Genomic DNA, 19374 nt, shown 5'->3' with positions numbered 1-19374 from the left:
GTTGTTCGGGTTTCTTCATCTGAAAAAAAAAAAGCGACATTAATTTCTTCACGACCTAATATATAAAAATCAACCAACAGCTAATACTACCTTAAGTAATAAGTAATGATCAAAAATAGGTGATAATATGAGCCATCAAACTATACTGCAGACAAAATCCCGATTACCATAAACTTACCGTTTCGATATTCGCGCTAAGCTGCTTAAAGTCTGTTTTCCCTCACCATCAACATCAAGAAGCCAATTGTGTTGGGAAAAGGCGTTCCTCGGGAACCAGTTGTATTGGGACAAGGCGTTCGTCGGGAACCAAAAATTTCTCTGTACGTAGTCAAGAAGTTCAGCTACCCTGAGTCAAAAGTGAGTGACAATATTTTAACACCTTCAACAGGTTAACAAAACGAGTCTGAAACTACTTAAAGGTCGCTACAAAACCAAGTTGTGTGTATATATAGCATATGTGCTCGGCATGTTCGTGTTCAGCAGTAAAACATGAACAATATATGCGCATCAAGAGAAGAAGCCGAACAGTTTCCATCTAAGCCACATTTTGTATATCAAGTTGAAAAACAGACACAGATGTAGAGGTCCTTCACAGAGCAGAACTACCGAGCATGACAGCAGTCTTCAAACAGAGATGCATGCTCTTATTGGGATATATACACAGAATGGGGAAGAACATTTCCCAAGAACATGTTATACCTAATGGTATACAGATGGTAGAAGAACAGCTGGACGCCCGAAACCCCGCTTTAAAGTCCAGCATCGACCACACGATCAGTTACATCTCTGCAATATTAATACTGCAAGTCCAGCATCGACCATACGAGAAGTTACATCTCTGCAACATTAATACTGCAAGTCCGGCATCGACCACACGTGAAGTTACATTTCTGGAACATTAATACTGCAAGTCCAGCATCGACCACACGAGATGTTACATTTCTGGAACATTAATACTGCAAGTTCAGCATCGACCACACGAGATGTTACATCTCTGCAACATTAATACTGCAAGTCCGGCATCGACCACACGAGAAGTTACATTTCTGGAACATTAATACTGCAAGTCCAGCATCGACCAACGAGAAGTTACATTTCTGGAACATCAATAAGCTGCGATTTCTACCGTCTCTTGCAGATAAACAGATGCTAACAACATTTTATAGCTACTGCTTGTATATTTCATAGTTCATTAACATCTGCATTTTTGTGTTTGTTTGAAATATATATAGAAAAGCTTTAAATACTTTCTTGTTTTCAATTTTTCTAAGATTTACTACTGTTGAATTATTTTTGGTATGTGTTGTAGCCTCGAATGATAACCAATATCAAACCAAAAATTCTCATTCTTATTTCTGTGTATCTCCAGGGTCTCTTCTCTCGCATAACTTTCCGCCAGAACCTTTACCTCGGAGGTTCTCCTAATGTTAGCCTTATAGAGGAGAGAACAGAATGTCAACAGGGATTTATAGGATGTGTGCGCCGCCTGGAGATCAATACCAGAAAGTACGACTTTCGTTCTGGTAGCAGAGGTGATGCTGTTGAAGGCGCTGACGTGGGTAAGAACATTTTTTTTATTACATTTCTCATCGGAGATTAAACCTATGATTTAAACATAATACTAAAATACACTTTTTTGTTTTCGTTAAGCTTCTTTTATTTTGTGACATTTGTGGCAACCTTTGTAACGGATCTTTTTAGAATTCTTGAACCCATGTTTTGGTATATAATAAAATACAACTTTTATAAGAACAGCTGAAAAACTGGTGTTTGTTATTTTTCAACATTGGTATTAATTTTTCATATGTTTTCACGTTTTGTTTTTATCTCCGCCACCGAAGGTGGACGGAAGCTGTTTCCACCCCTCTGTGTGTTTGTCAGCAAGGTTTATCGAAAACGGCTGAATGGATTTGGACGAAAATTGATATACACTTGGACTATGACCTAGCTTAAAAGTGACTAGTTTTTGGAGGGTTAAGGTCACGAATATCCAAAACATCCGTATTTGTTAACATGGGGCCCGATTTTTCGCACTATTTTTGCTCTACAACTCAGTCAAAAATGATCAGATTTGGATGAAACTTGTTGGACATATGTAGAATATCATTCCTCAATGTACTGCCTAAAATGATTCGTGTCCGTTGATAATGACGGCCATGCGGACACATTTTCGTATTTTTAGAGCCGAATATGATCAACGTTGCGTGGCGGAGATTACTGAGTTCCCCTCTAGTTAGCCTACTGTTTTTGCCAGTTTCATATGAATTACAACATCATTTTAAATGCAGATGAAGTTGAAACAATACCTATTAATTTTGTATCTCTCTATTTAACGTGAGTGATTCATGTTCATGTGCTTGCTAAAAGTCAAGCATTAAATTATTTCAAGTGAAACGAATTAAATAAATCGTATTTTATCCCATGTTTTTTTTCCTTCTTCCAAGACTGGTACACAGGATATTTTAAAATTGAATTTATTTTCTGACTTGAACTCTGTATATCATTAGGGGAATGCAGTTCTGACGTGTGTAACAAGGTAACGTGTCAACATGGCGGACAATGTGTGGCTGCCAGCCCTGATCATGGGATTTGTTTGTGTCCCCTGGGCTACATCGGTGATCGCTGTGAACAAGGTTAGGAAAATAGTTTTATTCATTTTGATAAACAAGAAACATGTTTAATGATAATTACCAGTGAAAAAATAGGTTTAATCGCGTGTGTGTATGTCTATATATAAAATATTTCCTCTATGTTTCAAAATCAGAATTATTTCACTCTGATATAGCATTTTCTACAGGTATGTATGCGTTTGATCTTTGCCCACGACTCATTGGTTACAAACCAAGAATTTTTTATCCTTGAATAAATCACTGATTATTCAGTATGGAAGTACCTTGTGCTAATATAATAGTAAACTGACAAACAGCTATTTATAAGCATGATAAAGTGATTTTATTTTGGGGAACATACTACATATTTCGACAGAACATTTATCTATCTTCATGGCGTGTTTGTTGCAGATTCACTGGATTTATTTAAATAACCAAAACTTTGTGTTTTAGCTTTGAAAAAGAGGCAGATCCGCATAACCACTCTCGAAACATGTATTTTCCTAAAAATAAAACCACTTCATTATGCTGGTAAATCTTTCTTTGTCAATTTACTGTTAAGTCACTGATTATAAACATGGTTAACACTATACTTTTTAATGACTATTACTAAATTCTGAAAATGTGTAATCCATGAGTAAATCTACTTTAAAATTGGTAATCTCGTACAGTTAGCCACCTATGCACACTTTATTATATGTTGGGGAGTGTCATGATATAAAAGACTGTTTAGTTTAGGTATTATTGATTAATTTATTTTTACGAGAATATTTTATTATTGTTTAGTTTTTGTTATAATAAGAGTTAAAAGCAGACGATTGTATGAAGTTTTGTTAATAATACATTTATATTGAGACTGTCGAACGTCGCGTGCAATACACTGACGTCGAGAATATAGAAGGCGGACAGGCGATTAAGTGATAGACATATAAATAGTGTGAGACGAGAGGAAACAGCAGACAGATAATAGCAAAAATGGCCAAGAAAAAGTTTGGCGTGAAGTTAACTACCGTAGAAGTGATAGGCCTAACGCTTGACATAGGCCCTAACGTTTAATACGTTAGAATAAGACTAACAGTAGAAAAGGAGATAAGAAGAAGAATTTATTCCGTCAAAACATGTTTGTAAAGTAATTGAATCAGCCTGAGTGCACTTTGACAAAAGGAACAGAGGATATTTAGGAGAAAGAAGACCAAACGATTACGGTAACTCGCACCACAATTGTAAGTGAATCACATACAGAATACTAGTGCGATAGTAACAGAGAAGATAGTTCGGCTTGTCAACTAAAATTTTAAAGTAATTGAATAGGCCTAAGTGGACTTTTGAAAAGAAGAAGAGAACTATATATAAATAGTGTTTATGATATGCCTATAATCTCTATAATGTGAAGAATTTGCTGTACATACGTTCCGAAAATATATATTATTTTGAAAACAAGTGAAGTGCGTGCTGTTTATTTATCGTTGAATTTAATCGTCAACAAGTCACAGACACCTACTGTAGAAGAATGCTAAGCCCAACAACAACACAGTATATATTTATACTATTAAGAAATATAAGTAAAAGCCTTTTATTTGAACAATTAGAGAAAGGAGTTATACTTTTAATTTCTGACAGGAAGTTTACAGTTAGGAATGTTTTTTCTTCTTATCATGTTTAGAATTTTCTAATTTTTGTGTATTAGTTCATATCATCCTCTTATGGCTCAGCGGTAAGTTCAAATCCCACCATTCGGTCACTTGGGTGTGAGATGCTGTTGACCATCTGGCTCCCTCTCCTCTAATTTATCAGTTCAAAATTAGGAATGGTTCTGCGCAAATAACCCTTGTATAGCTTTCCGCGAAAATTCTAAAACAAACAATTCTTGAACTTTGTGCTGATTGTAATCTAGTACATCTTGAGTATGACATCAATAGTGAATACAAAATATTATAAAAGATGGTACCGTTTAAAAACAAATTAATGTTTTCGAATATTCCAGTTTTCTGATATTAGGACTTATTGACGTCAATAAGTGTTGTATTGTTAAAATGCACTTTTTCCGATTTAGCATTAGTCCTACGATCTGAAATCGGTCTATCTTAGCTAGATTTAGTTGTTTGAACATATTGTAATTAGTTATTTAGTTAACATTTAATTTTGTGCTTCACTTTATGTTACGATGCGAAATAGCTTGTTTCAAAGTTTCATATAGCTAAGCCCTCAAAATAGAGTACAAAATCATGTTACGAGCTGATCGTTGTGTAGGATTGTTTAGATATTATAATCACGTAACTAGCTGATCTTTGAGTAAGATTGTTCAGATATTATAATTACGTTAGTAGTTGATCTTTATGTAAAACTGTTCAGATATTATAATCACGTAACTAGCTAATCTTTATGTAAGATTGTTTAGATATTATAATCACGTAACTAGCTGATCTTTGTGTAAGATTGTTCAAATATTATAATCACGTAACTAGCTGATCTTTGTGTAAGATTGTTCAGATATTATAATCACGTTACTAGCTGATCTTTATGTAAGATTGTTCAGATATTATAATCACGTAACTAGCTAATCTTTATGTAAGATTGTTCAGATATTATAATCACGTTACTAGCTAATCTTTATGTAAGATTGTTCAGATATTATAATCACGTAACTAGCTAATCTTTATGTAAAATTGTTCAGATATTATAATCACGTTACTAGCTGATCTTTATGTAAGATTGTTCAGATATTATAATCACGTAACTAGCTAATCTTTATGTAAAATTGTTCAGATATTATAATCACGTTACTGTCTAATTTTTGTGTAGGATTGTTTTATCCACACATTCCTGGAACAATCTCATATACCTAAAACAAGAACTGGAATTGCTTCAAACAATTCTGGTACGATCGATCATAAGTTCTGCAAGTTATACCTTTTGTTTTGTAAAGTTATACAGATATTATTTGCACTCTGTCCACTACCGGGAATCGAATCCCGAATTGTAGCGCTGAAAGTTTGTAAACTTACCGATACTCACCAGGGACTATTTATAAAGTTTACTTCAGCTTTATTTAACATTCGAGTGTATTTTAGCTACTATAAAATTATTAATTTCTAAAATGTATTTACACTTTTCTATCGCTGTTATTCTCCATACGTACAAGGTAACTGGTTTAGTCAACTTTTTTTAGTTATTGAATTTTTCTTACTAGATTTTCGAATAGCATTGATTTAAGGAGACTACGGATGCTTTCTGAATAGGAACTAACCTATCATTGATTTGCCTTATAACAAGGAGATTTAATACATCTGTTTATAAAGCTCACGCACTCTCCACTTCGGAGAGAGAACCTGTGCTCGATATTAAAACTTTTCTCTTTTTGCATTCGCAGCTGTGGAACTTGTGGTTCCATTCTTTAACGGATCCTCCTATCTCGAGTATTCGGGCTTGGGAAGTTCGGCTCTTTCATTTATTGAACTTCTTGTGGTCTTCAAGCCCAAGAGACCAGATGGAGTTCTATTTTACAATGGGTATAAAATAGATGGAACTGGAGACTTCATGGCTATCAGCTTGGTTGATGGATTTGTTGAATTTCGGTTTGACTTGGGCACTGGACCTGCCATTGTCAGGTAAGAAGTTTTTTTTTTACTTCATAATCATTTTACCGCAGATATAGCTAAAGGATTTGGCGTTGCTAGTCAGAACTCCTCGTCTTTCAATAGATTTTCAGAAGAGTAGTTTGTCGGTTTTTAAAAACTGTTTTTTGTTGTTGTTGACTTGATTTCAATAAACTCTTATATAAATAGTAATCGAAATAAATGTACCAACCCTTGAAATAACAAGGATAATCTGATTAAAGAGAGACTAAAACTTTCATTTCCTGCGCCCATCCGCCTTGAAAATGTACAAGGTTTATGCTGTTAAACAAACAGCGAAGGTTTGATAGCAAAGTACAGTATGTCAAAACTGGTATTTTTATTTTATGTACAGGGTTCTTATTAAATTACTTGGCTTGTTAAAACATCTATAAAATGAATATTGTTCGTCATAGAACAATAACTATTGGTGGACATAACCATGAGACCTTGGGAAATACAAATTAATGGTCAATAGATGGCGCTACGTGCTCATTTTGACCACCATTCATGTCAACAATGCCCACAATTTTAACAGCCGAATGAAACTGTCCAGTGTTCAATATAACCATGTGCTATCGGATTTAACTTGTCTAGTCCACCATCATAGTAGGGGTTCCACGACACAACGCATATAATATGTATTATATAGCCAAAAATCAGGTGAGCCATCCTACATTGTGTTGACCAAAAATGACCTAGAGGTTAATGTGTCAGGTAGAAGATGGAAAGGTTAGTTTTTCGAACGTGAGGCTGTTGAAGACATTATAAAAATTACTATCCTGTTTTTCGGTTCAAAGATTCGGACAAAACCCTTATGGCACTGGGTTCTGCTGGCCTTTCTGTTTGGTCAGTAGTTCAAAATTAGGGACAGTTATACCAGAATCCTAGTGACCCAATCGTTTAACCTATGTGCGCATGAGATGGTGTTTATGGTACATTCTTCTTCTTATTATTATTATTGAACAGATGTAGTGCTTTCCGATGACCATGGATTCGTGTTTTCCGTGATCTCATTAGTATATCCACCAAAAATTATTGCTCTGTGGCGAAAAGTATTTATTTTATGGATTTTCGAACACGCCAAGAAACTACAATTAAAAACCCTGTACATATCTTATATATTTTTTGCCTTTAAGAATAACTTCTTCGTGGACTCTGAAAACAGTAGACATCAGGTGACTTGAGGCCTTTGAGATGTGGTATGAACATTTATAGATGATGATGTAAAATTTTCTCAAGTGAAAGACTTGCAAACAGGTCAGTTACAAGCATCTCGGTGACCAAGATGCCATTTTTGGCGTGGTTCCGGGGGGTCGTGTGAGAGGACTGAATGGGGCGAGAGTATCGAGAAGTGGATGAGGGGTTAACAGTTTATCATTTTGGTCTGAATGTCTCGGAATAGCATTCCAACTAACCCGTTGTCTCTGATCATGGTTAGTTCGTAATAGTTTCCTTCTACGTATTACATCCTATTATTGCTGACACCATTTAAGCACGAGTTAATCTTTACATTCCCTAAACATTGATTTTCAATGAAAATGATGGCAACTTAAAATTAATGTTTAACTTTGGAAACCTGTTTGACTAAAATCAAAGTCTTACTGTCAAATGTACAGTCAAATAAACAGCCGGTTTCTAGCTTAAGTTTGTCGATGTTTTTTGTCATCGACTTGTAGTTTTTACGTTGAAGCAGTTTGTCCAATGTGCTAGGTATCATTAACTCTGCATTTGCGGTTGTTGATGTTGTAACCGTGATAGTCAATCTTATGTAGGTGGTAGGTGCTTCTTTTTACTTTCCTTCAGTAGGTGTTTCTTTTTAGTTCCCTTCTTTTCAAGAATACTAAAAATCTTATTTATTTTAAATTATTTTATTACTCTTGATGTCTCAGACTATTTAAAATTCAAAAATAAAAAAATTTTAATAGAATTATGAAAAAGAACCTTCAGTTTATTTAGTTTAACTTTTATTGGCAGATTCTATTTCCATTTGATCAATGTAAAGAGAAAAAGCTGGATGTTTGGTTATTTGTTTGCGTACTAAAAGAAGTTACTGGCCCTTTACTTTCTTTAATTATTTCACTGTCACGTTTATAGATAAGCCACTCTTCCAGTGCCAAGATTATTTCTAGATGAACAGTAGATAAAAAGACGTATAGTTTAATATTTCGTTACTCATCTGAAACTTGAAACTGATAAACTTTGGAAAGTTAAAAGCGGAATATCCTTTCTTCTTGATGGTACAAAAATCCAAACCCTCACGGCAATGAAGTGATAATTAAATAATTGTCTAGAGAACAACTTGTATTTATTTTAGGTACAATACAGCAAAGTACTTCCGAAAGTTGGTCAGTTTTAAAACAAATCCATCTTTTTTTTATTCTTATTCCAGGAGTCCAGAACCAGTGGAAATGGATGAGTGGCATACCTTGTTCGTTTCTCGGACAGGTCGTGATGGGAGTTTGGAAGTGGACACTCAACCTCGTGTGGAGGGCATGTCACAAGGAGCCTTCACCCAGCTCTCCCTACCACTGAACCTTTACATAGGGGGCGTTTCTGACTTGCAAGATGTAGCAGAGAAAGCTCGTATCACAGCCTCGTTCTCAGGATGCATTCAAAAGGTATAATTTCTATTGAACGGGAAAACAATGTACATTGTTGCTTTTTACCTTTTCTCTCCCCAAGTTCTTGTTCTATAACTTTCTCTTCTGTAAGTAGAATCGAGATATGAAATACAGAGGGCGCTTTATTTACAAATGTCGGATGTAGGTATATTTCATTGTGCTTCATGAATCAGCGAAGAGGGAGGGAGATTATATAATTTAATTATGTTTGTTCTACAACTTTCTAGAGTTTGGATATTTGTTTTTAAACGCATAAACTTATTCGACTTTCAGAGTACATGAAGACTATCAAACCAGGGGCACGCGCGTTAAGATAATTCTATCGAACATACATCGTACTGGTCAGTTTATTTATACGTCTTGCTCTCTTGTTTACTCGATTCCTGCTTAAAAGCTACGATTTTCTATAACTGCTATTTAATCATTGATAAAATATGTATTTTCTAAGGTTTACTAAACATTAGGGATGCACGAGTACCCAGCTAGATATTTGGCTCCTGCCGAATATTGGACTACCCGGTAATTCTCGGAGTGTCGAAGTTAGGCATCTAAGCCTCTTTGTTACATCTAACGCGGTACTGAAGGTTATAGTCAATAATTGGTTTAGTTAAAAAAAAAAAAAAGTAGTTCCGAGCAACAAAAACTGACCACCTGCTGAAAGTCGGGGATTCAGAGAACAATAAGGGTTAATAACAGGCATGGCTTGAGAACTGGATTTCTGGGGAAGGTGGAAGTTTTGAGAACAATAGGGATTAGGGTTTAAGAAGTTTGTGCTGGGCATTGAAAGTTGAAAGTAAAACTTGAATGTTCTGTTGGTGGTTATTCGGTTAAATGTAATAAAAGTCAATTTTGTTTTGTTTCTAATTTTTGTGTATGTTGTTTTGTTGGTTTTTTTTCGGGGGGGGGGGCAAGGGGAGAACCCGGACCCGGTATTCCGCCAAATGTTACTGCCCTACTTAATATACATTCAACAAGAACAATAATTTTAAATCCCCACTATCTGATCAGACAGTAGTAACAATCTGTACTGTTGACTGACTGCATCTCCTTTAACCTATCAGTTCAAATTAAGGACGGCTATACGCAGGTAGTCTCGTGTAGCTAAGCGCGACAATTCTAAACAATAAACAATTCATCGTGCTAAATAAAATAGCACGAGTTTTACGTTTCTAGTTTTTTGTTTTCAATTACTATATAACATTAAATAGGCAAACGAGTCTGTGAGACAGTCATCACTATCACGTGACTTACTCGGTGTGCACAACTGGGATTGTTATCATACTCATTATGATGCAGGTCAGTGGGATTTTGATACTAGAAGTTTCAAGGCCAGAAATTACAATAAAAACTCCAAATGACAAGCAGAGAGGTTTCAAACTTGATCAATAATGTTACTATTTAATTTTAAAGGCAATAACTCTACTATGAGAAGAGTCGGTAGGGGGCGTAACCATGACTATAGGAGCATATAAATTTTATTTAAAAGTACATATTTAAAAATAAAAACGTTTTAAAAACTAGCGTACAAATATTACTAGCATTAATTAATAAAGTAACAGCAATTAACATGGGAAAATGACATGTAAAGTATATACACAAATAGTTCATACGGAGGGGGGCGCAACCAACGCATGTTTAAAAAGCTTGTGCATCATCATCATCATTTCGTAGTGTCGTATTAATCATCTTTTTAATTTTCTGTTTACTAGAGCTGCTCATTAAAACATAAGTAGCGGTTGTTAGAGGCTGTAACGTGCCTCGATAGCAGCTTCCTGTACCACACTGTTAATTTTTTTCAAGTGATCAAGACACGGTTGTTTCCCGGATATGACGAATATTAGGTTTGAAAACACAATCCACACTTACCATTTATTAGAAAGATGAAAAAGTTATGTATTTGATTCTTGTTCGTAGAAACCGGTTTCACTAATAAAACAGAATCCATATAGTTAAGGTAAGTATTTACTGATAGTAGGCCCGGCATGGCCAGGTGGTTAGGACGCTCGACTCGCAATCTGCGGGTTCGAATCCCCGTCACACCAAGCATGCTCGCCCTTTCAGCCGTTGGGGCGTTATAATGTGACGATCAATCCCACTATTCGTTGGTAAAAGTGTAGCCCAAGAGTTGGCGGTGGGTGGTGATGACTAGCTGCCTTCCCTCTCGACTTACACTGCTAAATTATGGACGGCTAGCGCAGATAGCTCTCGTGTAGCTTTGCGCGAAATTCACAACAAACAATACTGATAGTAGGTATTAAAATGTAACGGTAATCATATTTTAGATATTTGTAGGAGTCGATGTTTTTGATAAAATAGAATTCCTCCAGATAAGTTGTTATTGACAGGAAGTATCCAAACGAATAGTTTTCAGTTTGTGTCATTCAAGCGCTAATCTTACCACAGGTATCCAAACGAATAGTTTTCAATTTTTGTCATTCAAGCGCTAATCTTACCACAGGTATCCAAACGAATAGTTTTCAGTTTGTGTCATTCAAGCGCTAATCTTACCACAGGTATCCAAACGAATAGTTTTTAATTTGTGTCATTCAAGCGCTAATCTTACCACAGGTATCCAAACGAATAGTTTTCAATTTGTGTCATTCAAGCGCTAATCTTACCACAGGTATCCAAACGAATAGTTTTCAATTTGTGTCATTCAAGCGCTAATCTTACCACAGGTATTTTTATGACATATAGAAATCAAACTATACGAGTTATGACATAGGAAAAAAATCTTCAGAATATCTGATTGGATGTAGAAAACGATAATATAAAGCAGTCGAGTGCACGAAGATGCAGAAATCTAAATCATAGTGACTGTTTTATAAGAAATTCAGGTTTTCGAATCATCTTCTTTCATTTTTCATCTTAGAAATGGTCTAAAAAATTACCAGAAAACGTCTGTGTCCTGGTTACATAATGACGTGAGCATCGGAAAGCACCAACATGAAAGTTTATATGTACACGCAAAATTCGGCTGTCATTTTTTTTTTATCAGTTATACAATATTAACATAACAAGCCATAAAAGTAATAATGAGTAATGAGTTAACCCAATGAAAATTGTTGAAGTCGTGAGCTCAAATTTATTTTCAAGAAAAAAAAAAGAAAGAAAATCCGTTCCATCATTCTCGAACTAATCTAATTTCAGGCCAGTAAAGAATCGTATATGAAGATAGTTTTTCATTTACTTCATTTCATATATTATCCAAAAATAAATAAATAAAACAAATTACGTGTAAATTATCCAGCATGGAGAAGTTAGGTTATTACGGAATTTTACGATATTATTTAAAATACTACGACGTGGAGAAGTTAGGTATGATTATTAAACATTCCACCCTTCTCTAACCCCCCCAGCAGTGAACAGCGCTTGATATAACTTGATTGTGGGGGGGGGGATCACATCAAGATCCTGATTCTAACAGTCAACTCCGCAAGTGAAGGAAAGATGTTCTTGTTGGTGGCAGAAGGTATTTGTTATATGGATTTCTTAGTACTAACTTACAGATGGGTGTGACCGGCAAAAACCAATGTCAAGAACTAATATCATATTCTAACAATTCTTCAGATTCTCAGAGGGGGGTGTCCCCTTCTGATTCTCCAATATACATTCATTTGGACACCCTTTTGGAAATCCTGCGATTTTCTGAAAATTCCCCATATACAAACGAAATGTGCAACATCGTGTATAAATTTCCGTTACAAAGACTATTGTTATTATTATAACAAGCATATAAGATATAACATTATATTATATGACTAAGATCTTTTAAGCTTAAGAACGTTCTGCGTGTGAAGAGGAACATCATTGGAAGACTCATTGAGATTATTACAGAAAACTATTACGTTTTGAGTGATAAATAATTTATGTCACAAATGTTCCGGTTTTGTCTGTTATTAATATAGCGCAGTCGGTAGACATAAAGTATAATGGCTACAATAAGTTTTAATGTTTTAGTGAATAAACCAGAACACATTCAACACGAAGATAATACAAAGTTTTGTAATCAGAATATCGACATTGGTACTGAAAAAAGTGATCCAAAAATCATAAAAAAAATTAATTTTAAGTATATCAAATATACGTGGACTCCAATGATGGTGTTTCCCCTTCTAACGTTAAATCACCATCAGAGCCACCTGGAGATTAGGAAGGATATGATCATCAAGAGTGAAGATAGTCTTTTCCATATGGTTTTAATATTATAGTTAAAATAGCATTTCAAAGAAAAATATCATACTTTTATTATAATTTTAAGTAGAATACATAAACTAACGAACAGAAAAGTTCTTCTCTACAAGAAATAGTTACATTTATCAAAAACATTTATGAATTTTCTTTTTGTTTACAGAAGTATAGGTAGGATTATGTAGGCACGAAGATACAAGTTCATGTTTTATTTAGTACATGAATTATTCTTTAAAATCAAACATAAAGCAAACTTAATCACATGATTAATACCAACGTATGTCTAAGAGCGTCGTTTATATGTATCTTCGACTTTAATAACAGAACAACCAAATGAAATATAACATTATATACAGGTATGACAGAACAAGCTTGTTAAATATTACTTTATGTATAGAGATGATAGAACAAGATTGTGAAATTCTACGTTATTATGTATAGAGATAATATAAGCAGCTTTTGAAATGTGGCCTTATATATGCTATCAGACATCTGAATTCATTAGACTAAGGTTCGTGTATTAGCAGAGCATAGGTTACTTTATGTTTTAACGATTTTTTTTCGAACTCTTAAAAGTAATGTATTATCAGTGGAAACTAAGATTCGGTTGAACAGAAACTGAGAACACTGAACTCAATAAAATTAAGTGATTGAAAGTTCTATTGTACGAAGAAAACGGTAATCAAAAACAAAACTACACAATTCTTTAATGCGATGTCGTAAATTAAGCAGTTATATCAACTTAGTGCCGATTCTTTTTGGTCTGTTGTTTATTTTCTCTCTTTACACTCACTTTGAAGAAACAAATATAGTACAAATGTTCAGGACACCAGAGGCGTCGCTAGGCACTTCAAAGATTCGGGGTTCGGGCCTATAGGCGCAGGAATTTTCAGCGTTTCAGTATGATATCGATCATGGTTTTCCATTCTGATTTTTCAAGACACCAACTGGAGATTCAAAGCACTGATACCTCGAATCGGGGCGCGGGCCCCGTGTGCTAGTGTCTAGCGACGTCTCTGGGGAATACTGATTTACATAATAATAATTAGTTAAAACTTGTCGTAGAAAGCATAAGCTTTTGATGACCATTGGTTTAATACGTATGTAGTAGTAATTAAATTATTACAACGAGTTGTTTCATCTGTAAATTATACTCTATTCTAGACACCCCCTTCAGCGCTAAAAATAGGGTTAGATCCCTGTAGTGAGCACAGCATGGATAACCCATTGTTCGTCTTTGCACTTAACAGCAAAACAAGCAAACAATATTATTCTTAAAATAGTCACGTGGCTAGCGATCTAAATAATAAGTAACACTTCCACAAACCGTAACTAACGGTACAAATCTTCAAATGGTTTAAATAACAAATTCCAATTGAATATATAATGTGCGTTTGACATATTAAGTAGTAAAGCTCATTGTTGAAAGAAAAGTATTGTTGAAATAATTAACTGTTACCTGTAATAAACATAAGTTCTATCAAGGTTACAGAGTGAAGTAACAAAGAAGATAGGATAATAATTAAAATTAGAGGTACCAGCCTTTCTCTCTCTCTCTCTCTATTCATCTGTGGTCGAAGTTGTTCGATGAGAAGAGCTTCTTTGAATTTTCTGTCAGTGTACCTGGCGAGGACTTGTACAGAGACTGTTGGTTTCAAGTCAGGTGTTACTTGTCCATGATTGGTTAAAATGTGATCTGCAACTGCGCTTCTGTCATGTTGTTGTTTATAAAGAGCGTCAATATGTTCTCCCGTCATTGCGTGTAGGGTCCTTCCGGTATGATGGCAGATGTTAATATGTAAGTCGGTAAACAGTTTGGTTTTATAAGTTAGTAGAGTTGTTGAGAATGGTTGTTTCATATATCAGAATTAAGAAAGCAGTCGCAATAGTTGTTGTTGTTTTGTTGCAATTTATCTCAACAAGTTGATCCTGGAATATTGCTATCGAATACTCTTGTTTGTGCTGCGTATTCAGTGTATTATCCGTACTAATTAGACCAAGAAATATGTTATTTTCTCATCCAGAGAAGTGGACTTTGGTATCTCGGCAACAATGGGGAAGTCCCGTGAATGTTGTCATAACTACGAAGTTGTTAATTTCTTCCGTTCATTGTTTTGGTCCTACAGGTTATTATTAACAATAAACCACTGAAGTTGGTAGAAGATGCTCTGTCTGGAGCCAACATCATTAACTGCGATCACCAATGTGTTGACAAGCCTTGCCAAAATGGCGGAAGCTGTGTTCCAAAGGTAGACTTCTACACCTGTCATTGTTTACTAGGGTTTGCTGGCAGCAACTGTCAGCAAGGTAAGTAAGAAAATGTTTCTAAATATTTAAAGTCCGAGTAAAGTAGAATTAAAATTTTGTCATCTGCTTAATAGCATGTTTTGTGTGTGTGTGTGATTTAATAAAAGACATCCATTTACAATAACCCGGGTAATAGTAATGCCGGATTACGTGAACGACTTTTTGTGTCATTTAATAAAAGACATCCATTTACAATAACCCGGGTAATAGTAATGCCGGATTACGTGAACGACTTTTTTGTGTGATTTAATAAAAGACATCCATTTACAATAACCCGGGTAATAGTAATGCCGGATTACGTGAACGACTTTTTGTGTGATTCAGATAAAAACACGTTTACTTTGTTGCAACAACATTTTGTCACATGATCGTAATGTTGCCTTTAAAAATGACAGGTTACCATTAGAAAGTTATAATTGTTTGTGACCGAGAAGTTTCACAGAATGGTCATAAGAGAATAAAAGAATTAGAATAACTAAAGAATGAGCCACAAGATTCTCTAAAATTTGTATTATTTAAACTGTCATAATTTTCTTATTTACACGTGGGTTTTCAGTATAAGGATGCTTACAGAGCCCAATGTTTTAACTTTAGTGTAGAATCAACAACGTCCCCCGGTGGGACAACGTTAAGTTTACGGACTTACAACGATAAAATCCATGGTTCAATTCCCCGTGGTGAACACAGCAAATAGTCCAGTGTGGCTTTGCTATAAACAAACAATCAACACCACAGTAAACGTGTGAAAATTTTGATGTAGTGTTAAGGGTATAAGATGTGCTATTAGAACATGCCATAAACAACTTAATGATGGAGCTACGGTAATTCTGGTTCACTTATTGGAGATCATATAAACTTTGTCTTATTGGCCGGGATCAGTTTTGACTAGTAGTTTATCACATTCCTCTTTGGACGGATATGAAGCATTAATTATGATGTCCTTACATTGGACTCGACTAAAAAAGTGGTTCGTTATACAACAATAACTGATCCAGTTCAGTTCATCATATTTTGCCTAAGTTTGATATTGTTGTTGCTAATTTTAGCTACGCATTGATGACATTGTATTTGGCACTAGATTAAAGGTTACGCCTTGCACAACACTACCGTCCTATTCTCGACTACTTGTAAAACCCGGTAGTTAGGGAGCTTGAATTGTAATCACGGGTTACGGGTCCGACACCCGTAACCGAACTCTGTCCTTTTATCCCGTATATCACACTATTCGGAGGTAAAAGAGTAGCCCAAAAGTTGTTGATGGATGTTATTGACTAGCTGGCTTCCCTCTAGTCTACCAGTTCAAACTTTGGAACGGCTAACGCAGATAGTCCTCGAGTAGCTTTGCGCGAAATTCAACAAAAATTCACTAACAAATCATTTATGTATGATACATTCTTTATCAACGTTATTCTTGTTTATCAAGAATAGAAGTAATGTAAGCTTGAGGAATCCATTATAATTTTTTTTCAGAGTGGATTGTTCCTGAACTAGATGTTTAGTTCCTGATTAATATTTTATTTGCCATCACGGTCTTCTAGGATACACAATCATATGTATATGCGGCTTTTTAGTGGTAGTCATAACAAGTCCATTTAAAGAATATAACGATGAAAATATTATTTGTAAAATATATTTTTTAATTTAAAAAATCGAATAATAAACTAGAGTTGAGGTGTTGAAAGATGCTGCTTTTGACCACGCGTTATTAACATAACACTCAATGTAAACTTGAACTAAGACAATACCTCCATAAGAGAACAATGTGTTAAATTGCAATTAGGTATATTTATAACTGCACCGGAATACAGTCACGCGTTGATAGCCTACACTGATAGCTTTCCACCAACTTATCAGACAGTGCCTATAAATGTATAGTCAATTATAATGCTTCCAACAGCAGTGTGATGAATGTGTTCATGACTGCCAGATCTGAAATGCCACATGATAAGCCACGTGTTTCAATAGGAATTGTACGAAACCTGTAAAGAGAGTTTGTGAAACAAGTACTATTGATAAAAAAAAGTCATGGTAAATAACGCCGGGTATGTTCTGTGCATAATACACGACATTTTAGCACAGATCTTCCCAATGACCTATTGTCGGTATAGGTGTGAATGTTACTTCAATAATAGTAAGGAACGAAATGGGCTCAGTGGATGTATTGCTACTCAAAAACAACTACTTAAGAAAGATAACTGACACAAAAGGCTGAAAAGGGCGTCAAACTTCAAACAATATGAACAACAAAGCTGAAAAAGGACGATCTTTACAGATAAATACAAATTGAAATTACTTGGCAATAATTTCCGATTGTTTCATCGGTGGCTTAGAAAAAAAAAGTCTATCATATTCAGTATACAATATCTACAGCGAAGCATGTTGAGGGTTAATACAAGAGTGGATTGCATCTAAGCCTATAGTGTTGAAGATCTACACAAAATTGATGGCACCCTGACTGGTGATAGGTACAACATATTCTTCTCCATCATCATCCTATTCCCCCCCGGGAACTATACCTGTTAAGCAGAGATTCATCTTCCAGGAAGACAGTAATGTGAATCGTGCAGCAAACATGGTGAAACGATGCCTGGAGGGAAAAAAAACGATAAGACACACACACGCAACCCGGTATGAATATTATTAAGGGTGTAAGGACAACTTCACTTTATTGACCTTTCTTTTGTATTTTATGTATTGTACTAATAATAAGTTGATCGTCTAATCGCATTTACTCATTGTTTCTGACTCCAATATGTATATCACCAGTACTATAGATAAACGACTATCCTGTTCAATATGACTTATTTCTTTGCGTTTGTTTCCATGGTAACATTTATAACTCTCCGTTATCGGTCCAAAAATGGCCAATTGTTTCTAATGTCATTTATAAATGTTCCCATAACCTTAACGTAACTTTATACATTATCCTGCCATCTCCTATAAAACTTAGCGTTATAATGCAATATTTCACTTTGTTTTCTCGATCTTCACGGATGATATAATGACAGGTAATCTATCCGAATTATCTGTTCATATTATTGTAATAAAATGGAAATTTACTTTTGGGCGAGCCGTTTTTTCCGTCATCAAGCAGATATTTCACCGATCGTAACTGTTTAACTTTTCAATCAATCATTTTAGAGTTGGAGCATCTGGTTGCTTGGCTACAAGTAAATGTTCTGTTAGATTAGCAGTAATAACCAACTAAACTGTGCTGTTATGTTTTGATACTGAAAAAAAGAATTGAATTCAGTGAACTTTTAAAGAGGAAGAAAATATAACGTATCAATACCTAGAGTAGGCTTAGAGTGAATAATAAAAAATAGTTATGTTTTAGCCACAGAAATCTCATGAAGTGACAGAGAATAAATCAGCTGAAATTGGTGCTCTTTGTACTTTATATATATATATATTGTAACTGAAATTATTAATTACGACTAGAGGGTGTTTTGACGCATTATGAAGAATTGTTCTTGAACTGAACGTAGGATTCATGAATGAAACAGTATATTATATTTATTTTTCTATGTACGTTAGCACCAGCAGAGGTCGCTAAATCATAAGTGTATACACTCATTTGAATGTATTTAAGGTATAAATAATAATTTAGAAGACAATCTAATATAACAATAAAAATGTGTTAACTTATTTAAATCGCGTCGGTCTCAATTTTTGTTGTATGCTTAAAGATTTTTTTTATAATGTCGAAACACGTAGATGATGCTACTGAATAAATGTTACGAGTGTTAGAGTAGCTTGAAAAAGGAAGAGGTTATAATAAAAGAAAAAATAGGCTTATTCTATTTCACTCTTACCGTATTTTTCGGAATATAAGACGCACCCTTATTTTAAAGACAGTTTTTTTTTTGGGGGGGGAAAGCTAAAGTTGCATTTGAAAGATTTTTATTGAACAAAAATTCAGTTTCATACTTTAAAAATTAGTATATGTTGTTCTAAACACAAAAGAGCTCAAAACATCAAAATAAGAAAATACCGTAAATCAAAAAAAGGTTTACTGTTATTTAGTTT

At 34.7% G+C, this 19374-nt stretch overlaps 1 protein-coding gene across 1 annotated transcript in view; it reads left to right on the top strand.

Annotated features, from left to right (window-relative positions):
* LOC106458584 (pikachurin-like) overlaps positions 1 to 19374 on the top strand; it is a 151185-nt gene that overhangs the window by 123213 nt on the left and 8598 nt on the right. The window contains exons 6-10 of the mRNA XM_013918104.2: positions 1370 to 1559; positions 2508 to 2633; positions 5980 to 6217; positions 8616 to 8844; positions 15165 to 15345. Coding sequence (XP_013773558.1) covers positions 1370 to 1559; positions 2508 to 2633; positions 5980 to 6217; positions 8616 to 8844; positions 15165 to 15345 — 964 coding nt within the window. The remainder of the gene's footprint in view (positions 1 to 1369; positions 1560 to 2507; positions 2634 to 5979; positions 6218 to 8615; positions 8845 to 15164; positions 15346 to 19374) is intronic.

Source organism: Limulus polyphemus, unplaced genomic scaffold, assembly GCF_000517525.1.
Source record: "Limulus polyphemus unplaced genomic scaffold, Limulus_polyphemus-2.1.2 Scaffold488, whole genome shotgun sequence".
Classification (NCBI taxonomy): Eukaryota; Metazoa; Arthropoda; class Merostomata; order Xiphosura; family Limulidae; genus Limulus; species Limulus polyphemus.
Note: the sequence above shows the minus strand (reverse complement) of the source record. Positions and strands in the feature narration are given on the sequence as shown.